The sequence below is a fragment of the Ceratotherium simum genome, chromosome 28, assembly GCF_057802395.1.
Source record: "Ceratotherium simum simum isolate JZ-2026a chromosome 28, ASM5780239v1, whole genome shotgun sequence".
In the NCBI taxonomy this organism is placed as follows: domain Eukaryota; kingdom Metazoa; phylum Chordata; class Mammalia; order Perissodactyla; family Rhinocerotidae; genus Ceratotherium; species Ceratotherium simum.
In genome coordinates this window covers 8,201,618-8,223,967 of record NC_141927.1, presented here as the reverse complement: position 1 = coordinate 8,223,967, position 22,350 = coordinate 8,201,618, and the positions used below count along the sequence as shown (strand labels likewise).

The 22,350-nt window shown below is 39.6% G+C and overlaps 1 protein-coding gene across 2 annotated transcripts; it reads left to right on the top strand.

The window, feature by feature from the left end:
* Positions 1-107: 107 nt before the first annotated feature.
* Positions 108-18,204, top strand: LOC101395928 (uncharacterized). Of its 2 annotated transcripts, none has more exons than XM_087418303.1 (8): positions 108-312; positions 10,340-10,623; positions 10,907-10,977; positions 12,877-12,963; positions 14,639-14,765; positions 15,489-15,581; positions 16,093-16,175; positions 16,641-18,204. In XM_087418303.1, the coding sequence occupies exons 4-8, from the start codon at positions 12,952-12,954 to the stop codon at positions 17,289-17,291; spliced, it is 966 nt and encodes a 321-aa protein (XP_087274429.1). In that variant the 5' UTR covers positions 108-312; positions 10,340-10,623; positions 10,907-10,977; positions 12,877-12,951; the 3' UTR covers positions 17,292-18,204. The 2 variants fall into 2 exon arrangements, with proteins under 2 accessions (XP_087274429.1, XP_087274430.1); XM_087418304.1 differs by having other exon boundaries at positions 109-312; positions 16,644-18,204.
* Positions 18,205-22,350: the final 4,146 nt, after the last annotated feature.

Below are 22,350 nucleotides of genomic sequence, written 5' to 3'. Positions count from 1 at the left end.
ACCCCGCCCCACAGCCCCTCCTTCCAGGCCTCCCCCACCCTAACCCCTCCTTCCAGGCCCCGCCCCGCCCGCGCTCGCAGTTTCCTGCCGACCCGGAAGCAGATTTCTCAGATCCAACGTCCTGTTCCCTGGAGTGAGTTTCAGTCCGTCTAGATCAAACTCGGAACTTGATGCTCGGCGCCGCGTCTTCCGCACCGGGAGCCCGAGATCCCGCGGCCGTCGCAGTCCCAGCATCCGCCCGTCCCGGTCGCTCGGAGCTCCGCCTAGTCGGGAGACGCTCTGCTGCCGGGTCCGGATCGGCGTCAGTTTCCGGTAAAATCGCTCGGAGCCCAGTCCCCGCTCCGACCTTCCTGCCCGCATTCTTGTCACCATCTCCTCTCCGCCCCCCGCGCCGGTCAAGTCCCCACTGGAGGTGAATTCGCGGCCCCTGGAGGGCAGCGCCGGGTCCCCCCCTCCCCCTGCCTGGGTTCATGCAGGACCTGCCCGGTCCTCTCCTGAGTCCTCCTCCCCGTCCTCCTGTCACTTGGGGCCCTCCCTGCTGCTCTCTAGGCCTCCCCTTTGCAGTCACCTCCTCAGAGTGGCCCGAGCCCCATGCTGGGGGCGTTCACCCGCCCATGTCCTGTGACACCCGTGTTCCTGTGTCCCAAGTCCCATCCCACTCATCCCATCCATTTACTCTTGTTTCCTTTTACTTTCTCTTGGTTTCCAAAGTGAACAATGGGTTCCTTCATTTTCAAGCCCTCTCTATTTCTAATATGTGTATTTAAAGCTGTACATTCTTTCGAGATAACTTTGGCCCTATTCCATGGTTTGGAGGATATTCATTCTTCATGGTGGTGATGACTCTAATTGTCAATGGCCATTCGATTGTATTGTAACCCTGTTGTGTAAACTGTCATGTTAGTTTTGTTTGTAATACCTGATCATTGTTTATTTTCATTTTAACTTTTCTGTGGTAAGCATATGTGACCTTTCTGATATATTCTCTTTTGCAATTAGCTGAAATTTTCTCTGTGGCTGACTGAAAAGTCGTTTTTGATGGATGCAGTGGGTGTACTGAAGTCTCTACGTTGGGATAAATGGGGATAGAAAGTCTCTACATTTTGGATAAAGGTTCAATTTGTATTCACTTGTTTAGCTATATGAAATCTTCAATATGCTTACTCATGTTATTGCATTATAGACATAATTTCAGAGTGTATTGTTATTAAATTCCCCAGTAAAGTTTAATAAGGACTTAGTATTTTCTCTTTAATTTCTATGTTTGTATTTATGTTTATTTCTAACATAAATTTTTAGTTACATACACATTTGTGAATATCATATTTTTTAAAATTTTTGCTAGGAATATACAATATCCATTTTTCTTCTTTTAATTTTTTTTTATTCATTTGGTACATATTTAACCTTACTGAACTCGTTGGAATATTTTTGAAAGGAAATAAAAATATTAATTTTGTAGAGCTTCTTTTCAAGAGATGATATCTACAAAATGCTTGATGTCTTATCTGAAATATTATGAAAGATCAACAGTCATGGCAAAGAGTTTCTTTTAAGTTCATAATATCAAATGGGTCATAGAAACTTTATTAGACAGTGTTAATATCTTCCTAAGCAGCAAACATTAGAAACAGATGCAGTTAGGGGCAGCAGGAACTCTCATTGAACTAGTCTCTGTTAAAAGGCTGAGTGATCTATGAAAACTATGAGGTTTAATGTAAAAACCTCTTCTTGCATGGATTTTAATTGCTATATGGTTTTCAAAATGGCTCGTTATTTGTTAACTGTGAGTTTTGCCTGTTGGAAAAAGGTTGTTCTAGAATAAGTAGTGATTTTGATTTCCTATGTAATCCACACTCATGTCATAGAAACTATCATCTTTTTTCTTTTAAAAAAATTTTAATAGACTTTATTTGTGTTAATTGTTCCAAAATGCTGAAATGCAAATGAGCAAAAAATGATAGGATATAAAAATACATCTGGAAATCTCTCATTCAGAGACAACTCTTATATTGGTTCATTTAAATGTGTGTGTATGTGTATCTTCCAGGGCATCTGGCCTCCCAGGAAAAAGGCCAGACTCAGGGACCATGCCCTGTCCCCCAGCCCTCCAAAGCCCCACCTACTCCAAACATTGAGGTTACACCATTTTCTCAGCTGTGACTGTCTTGCTGCACTTCCTGCCATCTGCCCCATCCTACCACCTTCAGGTATTTACTTCTGGGATCTTGCTTCTGAGGCTGTTGGTGGGTGACTGGATTGGTCCCTCCTTACCATCATCTGCGCCTGCAGGTCTGTAGAGTGGCATGAGCAGTTCCCTTCTTCCCAGGCATACTTAGAAATACTGCAAAGGCTCCAGAGGGCAGGGCCTCCTCTCTAGCCTTCCACGCTTGTTACATCTATTCCTGGGCCCCCGAGGGGTCTTAGGAAAATTTTCCTAGAGCCTGGTGGGCCACAGATGCCATCCCCAGGCCTTGCAGGCAGGCTCAAGTGGTTGCTGGTCCCCAAGGTGACTTATGATATTTTCCAGAGGCTCTGGCAGGCCAGGATGCTCTCACCAAGCCTCCTCTGTGAAAACGGCCACTCCAGGAACATGGAAGGTTAATTGGAAAATTTGTGGATGCTTGTTTCTAGAAAGGGCACTGGGAATGACCTGAAAACATCTGTGTGTTTGTATGTATTTGGGGGAACCCTCTGTAGTCCCCATCTGTAAACCAGACACCCTGTGTGGATAGAGAAGTTTGAGTCAGTGTTTTCTAACAACAACAACAATGTTAAATCATAGTTGTTGTAATAATTACAATCATGGGATTCACAACAACAATGATAATAGTCTTTATGATGAGAGCAGTAAGAAGAAGAATAAACTTGAGATGGGAGAATAGCCTATAGACCTCAATGAGTGAATGACCGGATGCCCAGATCAAGTGGTTTGAATCAGAGTCCTAGGTCTGCTCCCTGAAACGTGTTCCCTGAAGGTGAAAGACAAGAACAGGAGAAAAAAAAAACACTGGAAGTGGGGCACTGGTGAAAGCAAGGCTTCCTAGGAGATCACCTGTAGGTGAGGCTTGGGAGGAAGAGAGGAGCCAGGTCCAGGGCCTTCTTGTCTCCCCACACTCATCCCATTCTGGAGCCTGGACATCTGGCAGGAGTGGGGAGCCTGCCAGGAAGGAAGGCTGGACAGCAGATCCACTCCATACCCCCCTACAAGGGACATTAAGCCCCAGCACTGTCTCAGCCCTCAGCACCAGCTGCCTTTCTGCCATCTGCTTCTCCCTAGTCCTTCAATATCTGCACATCTCTGTTCCACTGTTTCTGCCTGGGGCTGCTGGAAGGGGTCATCCCTATTCCTTTGGCTGGCAGGTGGAGAAACCATCCAGCAGGAGCAGGTGCTGGAGAATTTAGAAAATTATCTGTGGAAGGCTGGAAATAAAACCTCAAATGAAAAAGGGGGCAATAATTATGAACAAAGAGGAGGATGGGAAAGATATTTTAGCCATATGAATAGTTAAAACTATGAACACTCTTAATGCTTCAGAGCCAGAGTAAGATCCCATTCTACCTGGAATAGGCTTTACAAAGAATCCCATGAGATCCTCCATGTTAGAAGGATTGTTTATTTAAGGAATTATACAGTAACATGTGACAGTCCATCAGCAAGAAAATAAAGTTGAGCCAGAAACTCTTCTTAAAAATGCCATTATGTATGGGATAACTACGTAAAGCAGGAAATTCACGTTAACTTTTTGTTTTAGAAACTCCTCTAAAACAGGCGCAGCATATGACTATTCATCACACAGAGGTGCTCAAACCAATGGATTTATCTCTATAGACACGTGTAGGTACATAGATATATAGATATGGATGTAGGAGAATAGCTTTCTATATGGCATGGAAAGGCAAAGCATTTATTTATTTATTTATTTTAACATTGTAGGTTTTTTTTTTTTTTAATTTTTTTTAATTTATTTTTTCCCCCAAAGCCCCAGTAGATAGTTGTGTGTCATAGATGCACATCCTTCTAGTTGCTGTACGTGGGACGCGGCCTCAGCATGGCCGGAGAAGCAGTGCGTCAGTGCGCGCCCAGGATCCGAACCCGGGCTGCCAGCAGCGGAGCGCGAGCACCCAACCGCTAAGCCACGGGGCCGGCCCATTTAAACAGTGATGTAATGATGTAAAAATGCCTGGCTTAATCTCCTCTGACTGGTAACATTAACCAGAGTGAAAAATCCTGCTTCATATGATGATGGAAGAAAAGTGTATCCTCATACGTTGCAAATAGATCCATAAAATGTGCCACATTTGGGGTTTAGCAACCAGGCAATTATCTATTCACTTTAAAAATACACATGAGCCCACAATTAACAATGCATGCCCTGTGAATCTCCCTTAAAGTAATAAACTCCTTATTAGTTAAGAATGCTGAAAACATCATCACCATCTATCTCCAGAACTCTTTACATTTGCAAAACTGAAACTATATCCATTAAGTAACTCCCCATTCCCTCCTCCCCGCATCCTCTGGTACCCACCATTCTACTTTCTGTCTCTATGAATTTGACTACTCTAGGTACTTCGTATAAGCAGAACCATACAGTATTTGTCTTTCAGTGACTGGCTTATTTCACTTAGCATAATATCCTCAAGGTTCATTCGTGTTGTAGAATGTGTCAGAATTTCCTTCCCTTTTTAGGCTGAATAATATTCCATTGTATGAATATGCCACATTTTGCTTATCCATTTGTCTCTAGCCTGTCGTTTTAACTGAGAAACATAATATTCATTGAAGTGTTTAAAAGGCGTGAAAGTTTTGAAAAATGAGTGATAACTGGATCTCTCTACCTGTAGACATGACAACAGATTGTTAGCGTGGATGAATTGGAGAGGGAAGAAGGATAAGTCCACCTCCACTGAAAGACACTATTTGTCAAAGAAATCTTAAACAGACATTCTTTATTTTTTTATAATTTTATTTATTTATTTTTTTCCCCCCAAAGCCCCAGTAGATAGTTGTATGTCATAGCTGCACATCCTTCTAGTTGCTGAATGTGGGACGCGGCCTCAGCATGGCCGGAGAAGCAGTGTGTAGGTGCGCGCCCAGGATCTGAACCCAGGCCGCCAGCAGCGGAGCGTGCGCACTTAACCGCTAAGCCATGGGGCCGGCCCCTAAACAGACATTTTTTTTAGAAGATCAGGCAGGCCTAGGACATCCTCCCTGGGTCTCCCCTGTCAGCCCAGACCTGTCGTTACCTCCAGAGGGGGACTTTCAGTATTTCAGGAGGCTCATCCATGAATTAATGTCAGCAAGAGTGATGCCCATGAATTAATGGGGACTAAAAAAAAAGGTTGGAGTGGGATGAGATGGTGTGGGATGAGGAGAAATGCTGATGAATGGACTCTACCCTCACCTTGGAATAAAAAGGTGATGAGAGGGCAGCAGCTGGAGATAAAAGGAATCTGGAAGTGTTCTATTTTTTTAATTCAAATTTCGGATTGGGAGATACTGTAACATTTAAATGCTAAGAGGATGGATCAAATTGAGAGGGAGTAGTTTAAAATAAAGTGTATATTTTATAATTAATAACATAAAATTCATGATATGGAAGAAAATAATAGGACCCAAATGTAGAGCTAAAGTACCTAGCTGGAATTAAAAGTAATTCCATATGGGGTAGATGGCATAAATAAAGGATGTGAGCACACAAATACTTTGAAATTTGATGGTTGAAAGGATCTGCCTCCAAAATTATCTACTTCATTTGTTCATTTGAAATCAGTTACAAACCATCTGATGAATGTAAGAGGAAAGACCAGTCTGTGGAAATTCATTGGTCACAGCAAAGGTTTGAAATACTATTTATTTTGCGTGGGAGTTGAAATTGACATGCAAGACATAATAGGATTGCCAGGCATTTTTGAGAAATGACCAAAATGACGTAAGATATAATGGCATATTTACCGTGTTCCCTGGTGGAATTGGTTGATATGGGAACCAGAAATTTTGAGCCAGAAGATTTTATCTCTGCAGGCTTAAAAATTTCACTTAAATGTATAATTCAGTTGTGACTGAGATGGCGATAAAACTATTTACTGCATAGTGCTTTGTATTAACATTTTATTTATTTTCCCACTGACCAAAAAATAAAGTTTGCTTCCCATTTTAATTGCATATATCATAAGTTCTTAACATGTTCTCGAAAGTACTGTATGACCAGTGCCCTAGCCCCCGCCTCCTTTATCCTAGTAACATAGTTTGTTTTTGTCACATCATAATATATATTGCAAGTTTTTGTATTTATTCATCTTCCATTTTATTTTTAAGTCCAAATTTCCTCCAGGGGATTTGAGTTTTATGTCCATGGAATCCCAGTGTGTCTGATTCCATGCTGTACCTATCTTTAGGCATTTGTCATATCAAAGCAGCATTTTACAATCTGTAAATTTTATTGTATCAACATTTACTTGGCAATTCTTGTGTCCTGTTTTTGACTGTGTCCCTTTTCCTTTTTTTTGTCTTGAATCTATTTCATTATTTTAACAGTCTCCTCCAAGTTCTAGATCTTGCTGTCCAATAGAGTAACCACTAGTCACATGTGACTATTAAATTTAGATTAAATAAAATTAAATAACTAAACTTCAGATCTTCTCAGGTGTTAGGTATTCTGTAACCACATATGTCCGGCAGGCACTCTATTGGATAATTCAGATAAAGAGCATTTCCTTCATCTCAGAAAGTTCCATTGAGCACACTGATATACATCTTATTTTTTATTCTACTTCTTTGGCTTAGAAATAATTTATTTTCTGCTTCTCCATATTAACTCCCTTTTATGGGTTTTCTCAAGTGATTTTTTTCATTTTATTTCTTTAACTTCTTAAAGTAGATGCTTATATCATTTATTTGAATCCTTTTAAATTTATATATTTAAGACAGAAAAATTTCTGTGAGTATTGTTTTAGCTTTGTTCCATTTGTTCCATTCCTTTTACATAGTATGTTCAAGTATTGGTGTTATTTTTTATAATGTATATTTTTAAAAATTTAAAATGTATGGTGAGGTTATTTAAAAGAGATTTTTTCCCCTTAATTTTCAGTCGGCGTGTCGTGTCTTCCATGATTGTCATTATTTTTCGGTCTTATTTCATTGTGTATAGGGATGTCGCAAATTCCTTTTTTAAAAATGTGAGATTTTCTTCTGTCCTTGTTACAAACCATTTGTATGCAGGGCCTATTACACACTTTGGAGGTAGATCTGTTTCAGGGTATGATGCTTTCACATATAAAATTCTAGAATAATTGTAAACTTCATTCTATTTTTGTCTTTTCTGAATTGCTTTGGATATACAGGATATTGAAAATCGTGAAATATTGGATTTTGATATGTGGTCCAATCTGAAACGATAGGTTTTTCCATTTATGGTATTAATTCGAAAGATACATTTGTTTTGGTTTCATACTTTCTTCATATTTAAAGCTATTTTCTTGTACTCTGTGCCTTTGCTTTCCAATCTCTGTACTGCTAGAATGTAAGAGGCATTCATGAAGCAAGCCTGTTTTGGTTATGTCAACTTGTAAACTGCTATATCCTTAGCACCTGGAATAGTGCCTAGTGCATGGTTGGTGTTGGGATTTGAGAGCTCACTTAATAACATCATTTTTCCAGATTGCAGTTCTGAAAAGAAAGGAAGGATGGGTGATTAGGTGTAGATTATCAGTTATTTTTATTGACAGATCTCTTGGAGAACATGGTTTTGGTGTGGGGAAACAAAGATCCTTAATATTGCACCCCAGAACTAAGCATCTGTGTCCAAATAGCCTGAGAAGGGCTGGGAAATCTTAATAGTTAGCTATGCCGTTAAAATATTATGGTGGTGTTGAAGAATCAGAGTGGCTTCTTCCTGGTAGCTCTTTAAGAGATCTGGAGGGAGAGGCTAAGCTGTGCGATCACCCATCCTGAAGTCACCAAAGACATAAGTCACCGTTCCTGCTCTGGTGAACAGTTGGTCAGTACAGTGTTGCATGAAGGAGTGAATGACTTAGAACCATTAAACAGGTTTACTTGTTTAGCCAGGTTAGTAAAAATACATTTAAACTCCGTTTGATGAGATGGAGTATCTGTTGACTCCACACTAGAGTCCTTAGGAAATGTTTGCTTTGACTGCCTTCTCATAATACGTGTCCTTTTTTGTCTCTGGTGTGGTCTCTGTGTGACTAGTTAAATTAGTTAGTTCATCTCGGGGTTATACTTACACACAAGTCTTCTCTAAATCCATGTCTTGTGATATTTGAGAAAGAGTTTACTTGGTTATAAGATTAAGGGTCACTGTTAAGAGGAACCTGAAGATTTTGTTGGCATTCTCCATTATCACTTTTTGTTGAGTGACTGTCTCATATTTCCCTTGAGCTTTTATAATGATCTTCACATTGTTCTTCATCTTTGAACTGTAGGCTCTGGGGGACTTTTATTTTTTCTTTACCTATCTATCTATCTATCTGTCTGTCTGTCTGTCTGTCTGTCTGTCTATCTATCTATCTATCTATCTATCTATCTATCTATTTTGTGAGGAAGATCGGCCCTGAGCGAACATCTGCCAATCCTCCTCTTTTTACTGAGGAAGACTGTCCCTGGGCTAACATCCGTGCCCATCTTCCTGTACTTTATATGGGACGCTGCCACAGCATGGCTTGACAAGCGGTGCGTTGGTGCGCGCCCAGGATCCGAACCCGCGAACCCCGGGCTGCCACAGCGGAGCGCCACTGGGCTGGCGCCGATGGGGGGAGCGGGGGGCACTTTTCCTTTTATTGTTTTACATATGTTTTTACAAACAGTGAGTTTTCACAAATTGCTTTTTTCATATGTCTTAATACTTTGTTGAATTAAATTCTAAAATTGTTTTTGTCATAGTCTTTCTTATAAAATTGTTTTTGTCATATTCTTTCCTTTGCTGTCTACATCAGTAACATGGATTTTATAGATTGTGGTCTTGTCTTTCACAGCTTTCAATTTCTCTCTAATCCTTTCAGTAGTTTTTACTTAATCCTTTTTCCTTTTGCTCATTTTATTTATTTATTTATTTATTTTTTGTGAGGAGGATTGGCCCTGAGCTAGCGTCTTCCAATCCTCCTCTTTTTTTGCTGAGGAAGACTGTCCCTGGGCTACATCCATGCCCATCTTCCTCCATTTTATATAGGACACAGCCACAGTATGGCTTGACAAGCCGTGCATCGGTGTGCATCTGGGATCCGAACCGGCGAACCCCAGGCCGCTGCAGCAGAGCGTGCGCACTTAACCCCTTGCGCCACCGGGCCGGCCCCGCCTTTTGCTCATTTTAAAACCTATCATCCACATAAATGAGTGACTTTTTAGTATTGTCTGCTTTCCTTTCTCTTATCTCCCAATGTGCTGTTTTCTTAAATAGTTTTATTTTACTTTCAGAAGTTTTGGAGCTCTGCTAAGTCATTTTTCCTTCTTCTCTTGTCTTATAATCTTTTACTTTCGTTCTTGTGATTCTTCTTTGAAGTCCTATTAATTAAGGTTTTTAATAACTTGTAATCCATCCATCACTAAAATTATTCAGTAATTTTTAAGTGATGTTCTGCTCCAAGGCAAAGAGTTCCTTGAATATTAATAGTCAATTACTTTTCCACTCCTACCTCTTTTATACTTTAGCCTTTTTAATAGTTAATGCATTGGCTGTTTTTTTTTCCAAGTCATTTTCATTGAGTTGAGTTCTCCTTAAATTTCATGAATTCGTAGTGATAATTTGGAGAGAAATACATGTCAGGGTTGTGCTATGGCAGGACCTCTTCCTGGCTCAAAATCATGACTGTTTAGCGCAGGACATTTGGAAAGTTTGTGGGCCCTGGTTGGGGTGTCCACAGTCTAAGAAAGATCAGCTACTGTGGGGCTGGTTTGTATTTACCGTTCTCATTCACTCATGATCTTCTTGGACGCCTCCCACTTGGAAGCATGGACAAAGCACAGGGATACCTAGGTACATTCTTCCTTCCCACTCATAGGGCTGTCCTGTTGCATATGCCTGGGGGTTCCCCAGATAGCCCTATATTTCCTTAGTAAAAATTATAAAGGTAAAAACATAATTTTCCATTTCAATCTGAATTTTTGCTGAAGTCAAAACCTAACATAATCCTTTGGTCAGTGCCTTATTAGTTTTCCTAGATCTTCCTTTCCTCTGCTTGGATGCTCCCCGATGCTCTGAGTAACTCAATCGATAAACCATGTGTGTGGAGTATCTCTTAGGCATTGTGAACTGTTCTGTATATTGCTACCTTTCCCCAGTTATCAGATCCTTGTGTTAATCTGGGGCTTCTCTTTCAGATCTGATTGAAAGCTCTGTCCTCCCTGCTGGGTGACTCACAGAAGAAAAGAAGAGGAAACTGCCCAGAATCCAGCTATCACCCCCTAGACATTTAAACAACTCTGCAGTTCCTCAGACCCTTCCTCAGCTCACCCTAGAAGGGAAAAGATTCAAACTCTTCATCACAGTACATGCATACAACAGGCGGAAAGCAAAGCTTGGTAACCACCTTGGCACTGCCTGTCTCTGTGATGCTGAAGACATTCTCCTTCCTGTGCATTACAGAGAAGATTCAAATTTCTAGGTATGGACCAGTGTCCCGGGGGAAGGGTGTTCTTACTATTCTGAGAAGAGCAGGTACCTTAGAGCTCAGGGTAGAGGCAGGTGTTTGAGAGGTATAAGCATAGGGCCCAGTCCAAGCGCCCTAAAAGGGAAAACATTGGTATAAGAGCTCAGGGCACAATTGGAGCAGGGCATCCAGTCACTTTCTGGCCTTGTGCCCATGTAAGAGGACAGCAAGGGGTCAGAGGTGAAAACTTGGGCTTTCCTCAGTTTTGGAGATGAATGTCTATTTTGTCCCTCTGCAGAGTTTGTAAACTTTGGAAGATGCTAGTTGAACATTCTGCACTTTGGAGACGTGTGTCTGACACCTTACAGGGTATGTATGGGCTCTATTTGGGAGAATGCTTGAGGGTCTCTGTGGTATATCTGGGATGGCAGTTCTCACATAGAACTCATCCTAGACTCCTTGGAGGGGATATATATGATGGCTCAATGGAGGGGATGTATATAATGGCTCAGTGGAGGGGATGTATATGATGGCTTGATAGACAGGGTATGTATGATGACTCCGTAGAGTGGTATATATGATGGCTAAGCGGAAGGGGTATATGTGATGGCTCTGTGGAAGGGGATGTATATGATGGTTCAGTGGAGGGAGTATATATGAAAGCTCAGTGGAAGGGGTATAGATGATGGCTCAGTTGATACTGTCCAAGGGCCTTGAGCATCAATCATTCCACTCCCTGATTCAAGTTGAAGGTGGTTGATTTTAGTCTCTTGATCATGGAATGTTTGGCTCTTGTGGGGAAAGGGCCCTGTTGTAAGTCATCTCTTCTGAAGAGACATGGGATCAGGGTTCCAGTCACCCAGTGTGAGAGGCTACCTGATCTGAGGCAGAAATGGTTCTGAAATCATTTCAGCTTTAATTCAGGAAGTTAGGTGCCCCCACCTGACTAAACTCTGGTTGTGTGTGACACTTGAGGAAACTCTCAATCACCAAACTGCCCTGTTACCTGACAAATGTGGAATTTGAGCATAGAAGACAGGCAGAGCAAAATTAAAATTATAGATGTGCCATTTTCTAGCTGTGTAACTCTTATTTTATTAAAGTTTTTTGAACCTTTTCTGTTCATGTCATTTGTTAAATTGGTAAGTAAACTATAATCAGTAGGTTTATTGTAAGGATGAAGTAAGCAAATATGTGTAAATATCTAAGCGGAGAGTCACATTTGATCCAAATTTATCTTTTTTTTTTCCTTTTCTGGACCTCAGATATAAATGGGTGAGTTAATCCTACTTCTGTTTATGACACACTATCATCATTTTTCCATGAAGTACATTTAATTATTGGTGTTTTAGGAGAGAATTTACAGTTATAAATGCTTTCTCTGTGTGTGTATATATACATATATATGCATGTACATATACATGTACGTGTGTGTGTGTATAATGAAATGCAGGGATGTTGCAGCTAATGAAGATTAATATAGAACAGGATTTGGAGGATCAGCTACCACTTGACTAAACTGTCAGATGGAGCATCTAGATTTTCCCCTACACACCAGCCATTCCATATTATCTGAGTGTCCTTGACCTAGAGGATTGAGACACACATGACAGTAACATTATGACTCATGCTCTCCTGCTACTTTCTGATGCAGGGGATTTTAAGGACTGGACTGGCAGGATGGGTGCCATTGAGCCCTCCAAATGGAATAAGTCCTTGAATTGATTAACTCCATCATATAATAGATTCTCAGTTGCTTGATATCCAGGTCTGTGGGGGACAGATCTAAAAGTCAGGGTTGCGGGAGAGCAGGAAGGGAATGAGGCTCCAGAGGGCTGCCATGGATGTTGGAGGACCATTGCTGGCACATAAGGCAAGAATAATGTAATCTGAGGAATTCTACAGTGTTTACCTACAGGTGGAAACCAAAATCTGCATGTGGCATGAGTCAGGGATCATTATGATTTAGAATCACAGAGGGAATTGAGTAAGTCTGGATGCTATAGGCTAATTAACATGTGAAACTCAGTACTTTCGATTTTCTTATCCATAAGATATCTGTATTTCTATGTTTTTTTCTTAGCAACTATAGTCATAGTCTTCTTAATTTTGACCCTGGAGAGGAGGAGAGTCCTCTGTATTTCTTGTACGGGACACTGCATGTTGGTTATGGTCGGGGGTTAAACCAGGGGAAGGTTTGGGGCTTCATGATGAGTCGGTCTGGACATTGTGCACAGGACTGGAGTCTCATGGCTTCTTTCTCCTCAGCTTTGCCTGCTTAGTGCTTGGACTGTCTGTGAGTGAAAACCCAGAGAAAGACACCTGGCAACTGAGTTATTGACAATGCAGCCACTGGTGAGTAAGAAATGCCTCTTGCTGCTGAAATTATGTCCCTAGTGCCGATAGATGAGCAAGTTTTTCCTATTGGCATGGATGTTCTAAGTGCAATCAGGAGGCATTCAGGCATCTGAGATCTACTGAAAATTCCCCAGGATACTAGGATGTTTATAATGGGTCAGGAACTCCTCAATAACTAATATTGTTCGTAACATCACACTAGTTTAGTCTCCGTTAAGGTTGTGTTTTTACAGAAGAGATGAGAAAGTTTTCTTTCTGTAATTTAGTCCATGGCCTCATTGGGAAATAACTTATTCATTAATCATGTTATTGGCTGTAATGGTCTAAGGGTTGTGATGAATGCAGATGACAGAGATGAGCAAGGAGCAGAACAGTACAGTCCAATAGGGAGGCAGTGGTTTCATCAGGTGAATTCAATTAATTGAGTGTTACAGGTCCTGGGTGAGGGCTGCGATGTGTTCAAGGGAGCATGAGAGAAGTTTAGACCAGAGGAGTTCTGGGGAGTCATTCATTTATTTTTTTCGTATTCTAAATTTAACATTTTGATAGAATATATATAGAAACTTCTTAAAAAGATAACTAAAATTCTCATTATTATTCTTATCCTCAATCACACATTTTACTTTTTGGTAATTAACCTTTTTTTTCATATTTGGTAACTGGCATTAATGTATAGGGATCATTTTTTTGTTAATTATGGCTGTACATTCAGGAAAATGAGTAAAGTAGGGTAAAATTTAATATTCTGTGGGAATTTTTGAGGAACTAGATAGACCAAAGAGGCTTCTTTTATCCTTCAGCAGAGAGACAAGACAAAGACAGGAGACAATGATAACTGGTGTTTCAGGTCCCAGAGAAAATTGAGAATGGGAGTCCTCACATCACAGGAATGGCCAGGCTAGGACTGTCCTTCAGTGCAGCTGTCCCAGAGATCCCTGGCTGGTGCTGCTGAACCATCTGACCTTATAGTTTGTCATGAACACCTGAGTCCCGTAGAATTGAGAGAAACTGTTGATACCAAGTTCCATATGAATCTTGTTCAATTCTGAAGAATGCTGGAGATTGCTTCAAGGTTCTTGGTCGTTTTAATGAGTAATAGACTAAAGGCTTGTATTTAATACATATTTACTTAGATAAGATGAACTTCATACATTAGTTCATAGCATCTTTCTACACTCATAATCAGTTGGTTATTAAAGCATTTCATATATGAGGAATCTGAGGTTTATCCACGGGAATGATGTAACCACAGTCATGGTTTAAAAGTGGCAAATCATGGTTATTGTTTGCCTTCTGGTGAGTCTGTAAAGTTACTTGACGTTAATCATAAAGTTTTAGTTATGAAATTTCAAGGGCAAATTTTATAATCACGTCTGGAAGTCGTAATTACCAGTTTATTGGAAAATTTCCAGGTTATATTACACATACTACATGTGATATTACTTTACAATAAAGGTTTATTAATTCAGACTGTGTATATCTCTGTGATGTATCCGAAAGGCAGATGCCAGCTCAGCACTGAGAATGAACTAATAGGAACCCCAAACTCAGTTTGATCTTTCTATACATCCATCTCCTCTACCCCCTTCCTCAGTGCTGTCATCTCAACCCTCCCACTCTGGACATTGGTAGGGATTGATCTGTCTAAACCAGAATATCCATGATGTTTTAGGAATCAGTGACATTTGAAGATGTAGCTGTAGACTTCACCCAAGAAGAGTGGGCCCTGCTGGACACATCCCAGAGAAAGCTATTCAGAGATGTGATGCTGGAAAATATCAGTCTTCTGGTCTCCATAGGTGAGTTTGTCAACATTTATGTATGTATATAGGTTGGTAGGTAGGTATTCATTCATTCAGTCAGTCAGCAAGTATCTAAAACAGCTTCTGTATACCCATGCCAATCTCTGCCCTGATTCTTTCGTAGACCTTATAACTATATGAAAGAAAGTGGTTCCTTTACATTTGACTTACATCTAGTTTGTCACCCTACTAGAATGTAATCTTAATCACAATTTAATGTTTTTCTTGCTACTCAGTCTGTAACAGCACAGAACTGGGAACTCAATATTTTTGAATGCATAAGTAAATTGATTAAATATTTTCTAAATAATTATTCTACTCTAGTCACTATGCTAAGGTTTGAGACCAGAGTAGTGAAAATAACAGAAGTTTGATTATTCTTGTGGAGCTTATGTTTATTGGCATCTGTTTGAAAATAATATTCAACCCACTGTGGAGACATTTAATTTCTCTATTTTTGAAAAGACTGAGGATTCTACATTCTGTCCCTGAACTTGAGCATGGACATCAGCATCCTGAGGTCTTCACTATTTTGGACACATTATCTGGATTTCTTCCTGGTCTGGTGATGGACCTTCAATGTTTTCTCTGTTCAGGGTGTTGCCTGAGCTGACCTTGATTCTTCTCCTTATTCTTTGTCAGTAGCCATCCCTGGATTAGATGATAATGCATTTTATTAGCACAGAATTCAAAATCTACCTACCCTTTTTCCATGAACAGGGTATCAGCATTGCAAATCAGAGGTGATTTTCCAGTTGGAGCAAGAAGAGCTGTGGAGTGGAGGAACAGGATTTCTCCAAGGCCAGAGTCCAGGTAGGGAGCAGGGACCTGTGCTTCAGTATGAGGAGGTGCCTAGTCAGTGACTGAGTACGTCCTTACAAATATCAACTGAAGATTTTGGTAAGTGAGTGACATTTTCTAAAATGTAGATGAAAGACATTGGGGCAGAATTCTTCAGGTGTTGTCATTATTCCTTGCATATATCAGTCACAATTCACGTGTCCTCCTGCCATTGTCATTGGCTTTAGAGAAAAGGATATTCATGTGCTTATTGAAGTTAAACTTTCACATAATAATTCTTGTCCCAATCCTCCCTTTTGAATGTTTTCCCTCTTGTTACCTCCATCTCCATTTTACTTTTTCCATATTTCAGTCCTGAAAGTCTTTACTAATTGTCAGTGCCCTATAATGTGTTTCTACTTCCTTGATTATTCCTCATCAAAGTGACAATTTTTCAAACATACTCAATATGGGTCTTGGTGCTTTTCAGCATTTTCATTCCCCTAATGCCATTCTAAATATTTATTTTTTTCAATTATTTTAGGCAGAGAGAGTGCCCTTAAAGAACAAGAAATGATAGCCACACAACATGTCAGCAAGAAGCACACATCTACAATCATGCCAAGGGTATGTTTCATGGATGTTGACCCTGGGCATCCAAATTAAAGACCTAGCAATGGGATATTAGTAATTGAACACAATAGCCTGATTTATGTTAAATTGGGGTTAAGCTCTTTCTGAGCAAAAAGTTTTAGATAGTTTGAATTTAGTGAAGAAATTACGCTGAGCTTGAACCCATAACCTGAGATCTTAAAAAAAAGGACAACTGCATAAACACTGCTCATATGCCTAGTCTTGGAAACATATTGAAATCTTCAAAATTAATCTCTAAGCCCTGCAGTTGGGGTGCTCCAAAAGAGAAAATATTTGTGTTTGCAGGAGAGTAACACATCATGTGTATGCAGATAAGATAGGAAAGATTGTAGTTGGAGGCTGTCACTGAATGATTAGTTTAGAATTCATATGTTGGGAAATGAATAAATGAATGTACATGAGCAAACCATTAACAGCCTTTCATCTCCTTCCCCAAAGCAGAAATCTCACACTCCAGAGGATCCCTTTGAATGTAGTGATTTGGGAGAAGATTTCACTGATAGCTCCACATTGACTCAACAATCCTTAACTCACCCAGAAGAGAAACCCTATGTCAGCAAACAGTGTCAAAAATCCCTTAGTGATCAATCATGCTTTAATCAACATAAGCAGATTCACTCTAGAGGTAAATCATGTGCGTGCCATCTGTGTGGGAAAGCCTTTAGTAATTGCTCTAGCCTTAGACGACATGAGATGACTCACACTGGAGAGAAACCGTATGAATGCCGTATCTGTGGGAATGCCTTTATTCAAAGTTCTGACCTTAGAAAACACAATCTAACTCACACTGGAGAGAAACCGTATGAATGTCATCTCTGTGGGAAAGCCTTCAGTCAGTCCTCTAACCTCAGACAGCATGAGAGAACGCACACTGGAGAGCAACCCTATGAATGTCATCTATGTGGGAAAGCGTTCAGTAAATGTTCTGCCCTTAGACGACATGAGAGAACTCACACTGGAGAGAAACCATATGAATGCCAGCTGTGTGGGAAATCCTTCAGTCAATGTTCTGCCCTTAGACGACATGAGGGAACTCACAATGGAGAGAGAATCATGAATGCCTTCACTAAATATTCTGACTTGAGATGACATGGTAATATAATTGTAATGAATGTGGAAGAAACATCAATCATAGTTTTAACATTTAAACACATCAGAGGACTCACATTGAAGAAACACTGTCTGTAATCAATGTGGAAGATCCTTTAGTCATCTTTCTTTGACATACACAAATCTATATGGAAGAGAATCATGTGTGTGACAACTGTGTGGCAAAACCTTCAGTCAGCGTTCTGAGCGTAGATGACCTGAGAGAACTCACACTGTAAATATAAGGAATGTAGACGTGTTCAGCAACAGCTCTAAACTTTAAACACACTAGAGGTCTCACACAGAGGAGGACCCCTAGGTCTATAGTCAATGTGCGAATATTCTCATTTATAATCCATGGATAAACAACAAGAGCAAACTCCACTTGGGAGAACCCCTAGGTCTGTAATCACTGTCAACAAATATGCAGCTGAGTACCAGGCGTAGCATGTGCAGGAAGACTCAGTGAAGGAATAACCCTAAAACAGGATGTGGGGGGATGAAGCCTCTTGAGGAACACCAAATAATTCATAGTGGAGAAGAGATTCAATGAAAACACTCTCAGTGTCATGAAAGAAGGAAAATCTTCAGAGATCATTCATTTCATAGTCAACATTAAGGTTCTTCACTGAGGTGATAACAATCCTAAAGTCAAAGTGGAGAAAACTTCAGCTGGATTTCACATCAGAAAACAAAGTCTAGGGGGAAAAAACCCTCTAAAAGAACCTTTTAATATGCAAGTAATTCAGAATTTTGAGAAAATATCTATTCATAGGAAAAATGTGGCATATAAGTGCAAGATACTAAAATGATCTGGGAATACTGAATGGAGAATTTTGTGAGAAGTTAAAACTTTTCAATAGACTATTACTTGTAAATATTTAAACAATAAATTCAGTTGCTGAAAATCTAATATGTTGATGAAGTTCTAGTTTTATTTATGCAGGTGTAAACACACAGATTTGGGTCTGCACTCCTTGCCATGTGAGTTAGAGATTCAGCCTGACTCTGAGTCTCCTTTTTCTCCAACAGCTCCTTCCACACAGCTCAGCTCCACTCATTCCAACCTTCCCACCCATGTCAGCTGTCTCTATCTATGCCTTGGTGGTGACACAATAGGGACCTTCACCCCACTTGATAGATTTCTCGGTGTGCTATGACCCTGGCCCAGCAGGGTCATGGGGCCAGTATTCTAGACATCTAGTATAAACCACTGGGTTGTCTGCAGCCCTGTTTCGGCCCCTGGGCGGCTACGTGGGCCAGAGAGACAGGCAGCTCTGCCATCCCAGGCCAAGGACACTCCTTGGATTTTTTCCACGAAGCCTCTGAGTTAAACTAAGTGGAGCAGGAGTTCATCCCATGACCCTATCCCACATCTTATTCAGCTAAGTCCTGAGTTATGTACCTACATGTTCCCCAAACAGAGCCATTGCTATGCTCTCGTCACAGCAGCGCTGAAAAGAAAAGTACAGCAAGATAAAATTTCCTAACCTATCAGACACCACATAAGACCTATTATTAACTTGATGTACTGTTTCCCAGCAAAAGAGAAGTTCTCACCAAGGAGGTCTCCCCTGCTTTGCTCCCAAATATGAATTGCCCCTGAACAAACCTCCATACTGAACCTAAACCTCAAGGGGAAATGCTTTCAAGGGGTAACTCACCTGATCTGTGCTCTTCCCAAACTGGCACAATTCCAAAATTATATCCTGAGGCCAATTAAATGAACACATGTCTGGGTGAAACTGATACATCATCATTATTATTTTTTTAAATCTTCACAAGTGATTCCACTTTGCAGCTGGGTGGAAACAGTCAAGTCAGGTGTGAGGCCAATGAGCACCCAAAATTCAACATCTTAGCACCCTGACTAGAGAGGCAGGGGCTGTGATCCTGTCCACATACATGGAGGTGTGAAGGATGGTTGAAGGGAACAAGTCAGTGATTAGAAGTTCAGACCCTGGAGACAGACTCCAGGGTTCTGAATTCCATTGTCGTAGCCCATTAGACCTTGTTAGTGAACCTCTCTGTGATTCAGTTTCCTCAATTCTAAGGTAGAAGTAAGCTTAGTGCTTTCATCATAGAGTTGTAGTGAGTACTATTAATGAGTTGATAAGGTATACAGCAAGTTGTTATTGCAGTTACTAGGCACTTTGTGTTTGCAAATAATTTTTTTTAAATTATTGAGGTTGTATAGGTTTATAACGTAATTTCAGTTGTACATTATTACATATTAGATTCTGTATAGACTGCATTGTCTCACCACCAATAGTCTACTTTTTATCAGTCACCATACATATGAGCCCCTTGACGCCTTTTGCCATCGCATCTGGTAACCACTAATCTGTTCTCCTTATCCATGTGTTTTTTTATCTTCCACATATGAGTGAAATCATACAGTATTTGTCTTTGGCTTATTCTGGTAAGCATAATTTCTGCAAGGTCCATCCATGTTGTCGCAAATGGCACGATTTTGTCTTATTATATGGCTGAGTGGTATTCCACTGTGTGTGTGTGTGTGTGTGTGTATATATATATATATATATATATATTCCACATCTTCTTTATCCATGCATCTTTTGATGGGCATTTGGGTTGCTTCCATGTCTTGGCTATTGTGAATAATGCAGCGATGAACATAGGGATGAATAAATCTCTTTCAATTGTTGATTTCCTATTCTTTGGATACATACCCAGTAGTGGGATAGCTGGATCGTATATAATTTCTATTTTTAATTTTCTGAGAAATCTCCATAAGGTTTTCCATAGTGGCTGCACCAGTTTGCATTCCTACCAGCAGTGTATGAGGGTACCCTTTACTCCCTGTCCTCTCCAACATTTATTATTTTTTGCCTTGTTAATTATAGCCATTCTGATGGGTGTAAGGTGATATCTTTACACTTGTTTTGATTTGTCTCTGCAAACTGTAGTTTTGATTTGCATTTCCCTAATAATTAGTGATATTGAACATCTTTTCATGTGCCTATTGGCCATCTGTATATCTTCATTAGAAAAATGTCTGTTCATATGCTCTGCCCATTTTTTGATTGGGTTGTTCATTTTTTTTGTGGTTGAGTTGTATGAGTTCTTTATATATTTTTGAAATTAACCCCTTGTCAGCTATATGATTTGCAAATATTTTCTTCCATTTGGTGAGTTGTCATTTTGTTTTGCTGATGGTTTCCTTTGCCTTGCAGAAGCTGTTTACTTTGCTATAGTCCCATTTGTTTATTTTTTCTTTTGTTTCCCTTGCCTTAGTAGACATGGCATTTGAAAAAATACTGCTAAGACCGATGTCAAAGAATGTACTGCCTATATTTTCTTCTAGGAGTTTTATGGTTTCAGGTCTTATATTCAAGTCTTTAATCCATTTTGAGTTAATTTTTGTGTATGGTGTAAGATAATGGTCTACTTTCATTCTTGCATGTGGCTGTCAAGTTTTCCCAACACCATTTATTGAAGAGATCTTCCTTTCTCTATTGTATGTTCTTGGCTCCTTTGTCAAAGATTAGCTGTCCGTAGATGTGTGGTTCTACTTCTGGGCTTTCAATTCTGTTCTATTGAACCATTGTCTGTTTTTGTACCAGTACCATGCTGTTTTGATTACTATAGCTTTGTAATATATTTTGACGTCAGGGATTGTGATGCCTCCAGCTTTGTTCCTTTTTCTGAGGATTGCTGTGGCCATTGGGGCTCTTTTCTGGTTCCACATAAATTTTAGCCTTCATTGTTCTATTTCCATGAAGAATGTCATTGAGACACTTAATGGGACTGCATTGAATCTCTAGATTGCTTTAGGTAATATGGACATTTTAACTATGTTTATTCTTCCAATCTATGATCATGAGATATCTATCCATTTCTTTGTGTCTTTGATTTCTTTCAATAATATCTTATAGTTTTCAGTGTATAGGTCTTTCACCTCCTTGGTTAAATTTATTCCTAAATATTTTAGTCTTTTTGTTGTGGTTGTAAATAGGATTGTATTTTTGAGTTCGTTTTATGCCAGTTTGTTATTAGGGTATAGAAATGCAACTGATTTTTGTATCTTGATTTTTTACCCTGCTATTTTGCTGTAGTTTTTTATATTTTCTAATAGCAGTCTGGTGGATTCTTTATGGTTTTCTAGATGTACAATCATGTCATCCACAAACAGTGAGATTTTCACTTCTTCCTTTCAATTTGGATAACTTTTATTTCTTTTTCTTGCCTAATTGCTGTGGTCAATACCTCCAGTACAGTGTTGAATAAGAGTGGTGAGAGTGGGCATCTTTGTCTTGTTCCTGTTCTCAGAGGGATGGCTTTCAGTTTTTCACCATTAAGTGTGATGTTGCCTGTGGGTGTGTAATATATGGCCTTTATTATGTTGAGGTACTTTACTTCTATACTCAATGAGTTTTTTTTTTTTATCATAAATGGATGTTGGATCTTGTCAAATGCTTTCTCTGCATTAATTGAGATGATCATGTAATTTCTGTTCCTCATTTTGTTTATCTGGTTTATCACATTGATTTATAGATGTTGAACCATTGCTGCATCCCTGGAATAAATCCCAATTGATCATGGTTTATAATTCTTTTAATGTATTGCTGTATTCCATTTGCTAATGTTTTGTTGAGGATTTTTGCATCTATGTTCATCAGTGATATTGACATATAATTTTCCTTTTTTGTGTTGTCTTTCTCTAGTTTTGGTATCAGGGTAATGTTGGTCTTGTAGAATGAGTTAGGAAGCATCCCAACTTCTTCAATTTATTGGAATAGTTTGAGAAGGATAGGTAGTAAATCTTCTTTGAATGTTTGATAGAATTCTCCAGAGAAGCCATCTGATCTTAGATGTCTGTTTTTGAGAGGTTTTTGACTACCGTTTCAATATCTTTACTTGTAATTGGTCTATTCAGATTCTCTGTTTCTTCTTGATTCAGTTTTGGGAGGTTGTATGATTTTAAGAATTTCTGCATTTCTTCTAGGTTATGCAGTTTGATGGCATACAGCTTTTCATGTATTCTCTTAAAATCCTTTGTATTTCTGTGGTATCCATTGTAATTTATCCTCTTTGA